Below are 3,024 nucleotides of genomic sequence, written 5' to 3'. Positions count from 1 at the left end.
GTCTCCCAGCCCGTCATATGGGGTTAATGTGGTCGGTAGAGTGAACTGTCTAGGTAGCTGGAAGTTCATTATCTCAGCTGTGAATGGTCCTACAGAGTTATCTGTATTTTCCCCCTCATCTTCAGGTTGGGCCTCTTCATTCTGTTGTTCCTCATCAGTCCTATGTTGTGGCGTATCAGAAACATGGGTTGGTAGTGATTGCCGTTCATCATTCCCGTGTTGTTCGTGGTTATTATTATTGTGCTCCAGACGAGCGTGTTGTAGTTGCGCAATTTGATTTTGCATTCGCTGATTGTCCTCCGCCATCCGTTGATTTGCTTGTTGAAGCTCGGTTACCATCCTCATGAGCTCGGATGGGGTAGGAGGAGGAGCATCAGCCATAACGAATTCGATGCTTACGCCGAGTAATATATCAAATCGGCCCTCCTTCTAGCGCCAAATGTTCTGACCTGTTAATGCCGAGGTATAACTCGCTCCACGGAAAAGATCGGCAAGCTCCTTGTAGTAGAAGTAGAAAGCACAGCAATGGGAACCGAGGTGGTGGGTACCTGCAAAGGTCCTCCGACGCCCAAGTTAATAAGAGGAATTATGTATATATTTTTCTTAGGAAAAACTCGTTACCTTTTTGGTCTCTGTTCTTTTCCTTTTATCTTGGTTGATTGAGACTGACCGTTTCCATGTAACGTCCGAGAATTAAGTGCGAATCCGACGTTATTAGGAGAGTATGAATGCTGTCTTAATTAGAAAGTTCGGTTATAACCAAAGTTTGAACGTTGCCGAGCTATAAGTCGTAACCGACTTTTACCGTCCATATCAGCAGGCCATTATTTATGTGTAATCTCAATTCTTTACCATTTTTTTCCAAGACCTGCGTCTCTCTGTTTTTCTATTCTACTTCTTAATAATGAATCTATTGTCTATCTATATATCTATATATTCTATTGGAAAAGTCTAAGAGGCCAGCAACTTTGTTAAATTCTGCCTAACATGTAACCAGCAAAGAAAAGTGAGTCATTAGATGAAATCTCACACCAATTTCACACCATTAAAACTATTATTAATGGCTATTTGATGACTATAAATCACAAAAATTACTTGTCCTCTAGCATTCCTCTATTCTATTTCTTATAAATGTGGTCAATAAAGCACTGAATGCCTTCAAATCTTTCCAAGAAACTGTTAATTATTAAAAATAATTATTTAATAATTTAATGAGTAATACAAAAAATAATAGGATCAATATATTAAGTAATTTGATATTTATTTCGATCTAATCAAATAAATAATTAATTATTTAACGCATTTAAACGAATCAAATCGATAAATACCTTTAAGAATATGTCATACCAATTACGTTATTAATTGAAGATCCTAATAATTTATTCTTTGAAAACTTAATGTGAGAGCATATTTAATAGAGTGGTTTTATAGTATATTTTTAATACTTTTAAAAAGTAAATTCATTTAGAATTAAAATTTATATTAAAATTAATTGATAAAAAATCTTATCCTATGTTACGTAATCTTAAGGGTTCGCGGCATTTGACTTGACTTTAATATATATAGACCGGATCCTAGTATATACTCCGTTCGTATTCTCACTTAACATTTTCCAATGTAGAATGTTACAATCTTTCTTTGCAAATGATTGATACGTACAACCAATAAGAGCACATAGCCAGGGTGATGTTACTTACATGAACCAACCACGATACGGGTAATATTAAAACTTCAAAGTCCACATCTATGAAGTTTCTTGGTTGAGGAGTTTACGGTTTAGTTTGTTTAACTTAAGCCAGTCAACTCAAGACTTTTTCTCATCAACTTAATCAATCAATCGTCACTAGCTAGTTTACTAGTCTTAATAAAGCATAGAGCACGAAAGCCTGAAGCTGCTCTATTAAGAAGTGTACGGTCAACTCTTGTTTTCGTGTTTATTACGTATTTACCCTCGGCTACTCAAGAATTCATCAGCTATAGATGCATTTCTGTGTTTCAATTTTTTGGACCATATAAAATATCTGATCATGTCATCAGTTACAAGATCCGTAGAAACGGACTATGACGATGAAGAAGAAGAAAGTTTCCCTGCGTGCAGCTGCAGTAGCTTTATGGCTAAGGGGTTCAAGAGAAACCAAGTGTATGATTGCAGCAGTGAGATAGGAGAGGAGGAGGAAGAAGATTACTATTATTCAGAGGAATTGTTTGAGATCAAGCTGATGAGGGAGGCTTTGGATACCATAACAGAAGAAGAAGAAGACGAGATGAGCACTGTCTTCTCTCTCGATTTTCATAAATGCGATGAAGAGGAAGAGAACTTGGTATATGTGGCAGTTGGAGAGGATGATTCAAGCATGGAAGTGTTATCATGGGCGTTGAAGCACGCCGTGACACCCTCCACCACCACCCTCTATCTCATACACGTTTTCCCTATCATCAAGTTCATTCCAAGTCCACGTAAGCAGCCATCGATCTAACCATTTTCGCACTTAATTTCAATTGAGAAATGCTATTGTTTTTGTTATTCACTTGGCCATTAACTCAATTCTTTTAATATAGTAATTCTACAACATACTTTATTACATATCTTTAAATATTGATAGCTAACTAATGGCTGAAAACAATAAATTCTGATGGCTCTCTAGCAATCTTTGTTTCCATTCCTACCAATTAATTAAAGTACTTGAATGTTCACTAATAACAGTTGGAAAATTTCCAAGGAGTCATGTAAACAGAGAGTATGTTAACCACTTCTTGACTCAAGAGAAAGACAAAAGGAAATTGCTGCTTAAGAAATTCATTGACCTATGCATTCATTACAAGGTAAATGGATCCCTGACTCCTCACCTACCTAGTAACATTAAATCATTAACCAATATATTAAAACATACAGGTTAAGGCGGAGATTATGCTGATAGAGGGCGACAAGGTTGCTGAAGCCATCGTTGACCTTGTTGGGACACATGATGTAAGGAAACTGGTAATTGGGACAAACAGATCTAATTTAAGGTACACCAATTTAGA

The 3,024-nt window shown here is 36.4% G+C and overlaps 1 protein-coding gene across 1 annotated transcript in view; it reads left to right on the top strand.

The window, feature by feature from the left end:
• Positions 1,620 to 3,024, top strand: part of LOC107619808 (U-box domain-containing protein 35) — a 2,472-nt gene continuing 1,067 nt past the window's right edge. The window contains exons 1-3 of the mRNA XM_016322093.2: positions 1,620 to 2,457; positions 2,705 to 2,823; positions 2,894 to 3,009. Of these exons, the coding sequence (XP_016177579.1) occupies positions 2,028 to 2,457; positions 2,705 to 2,823; positions 2,894 to 3,009 (665 nt within the window). The 5' untranslated portion in view covers positions 1,620 to 2,027. The remainder of the gene's footprint in view (positions 2,458 to 2,704; positions 2,824 to 2,893; positions 3,010 to 3,024) is intronic.

The sequence above is a fragment of the Arachis ipaensis genome, chromosome B01 (assembly GCF_000816755.2).
Source record: "Arachis ipaensis cultivar K30076 chromosome B01, Araip1.1, whole genome shotgun sequence".
Classification (NCBI taxonomy): Eukaryota; Viridiplantae; Streptophyta; class Magnoliopsida; order Fabales; family Fabaceae; genus Arachis; species Arachis ipaensis.
The sequence above is the reverse complement of the archived record's forward strand: the minus strand, read 5'-3'. Positions and strand labels throughout refer to the sequence as shown.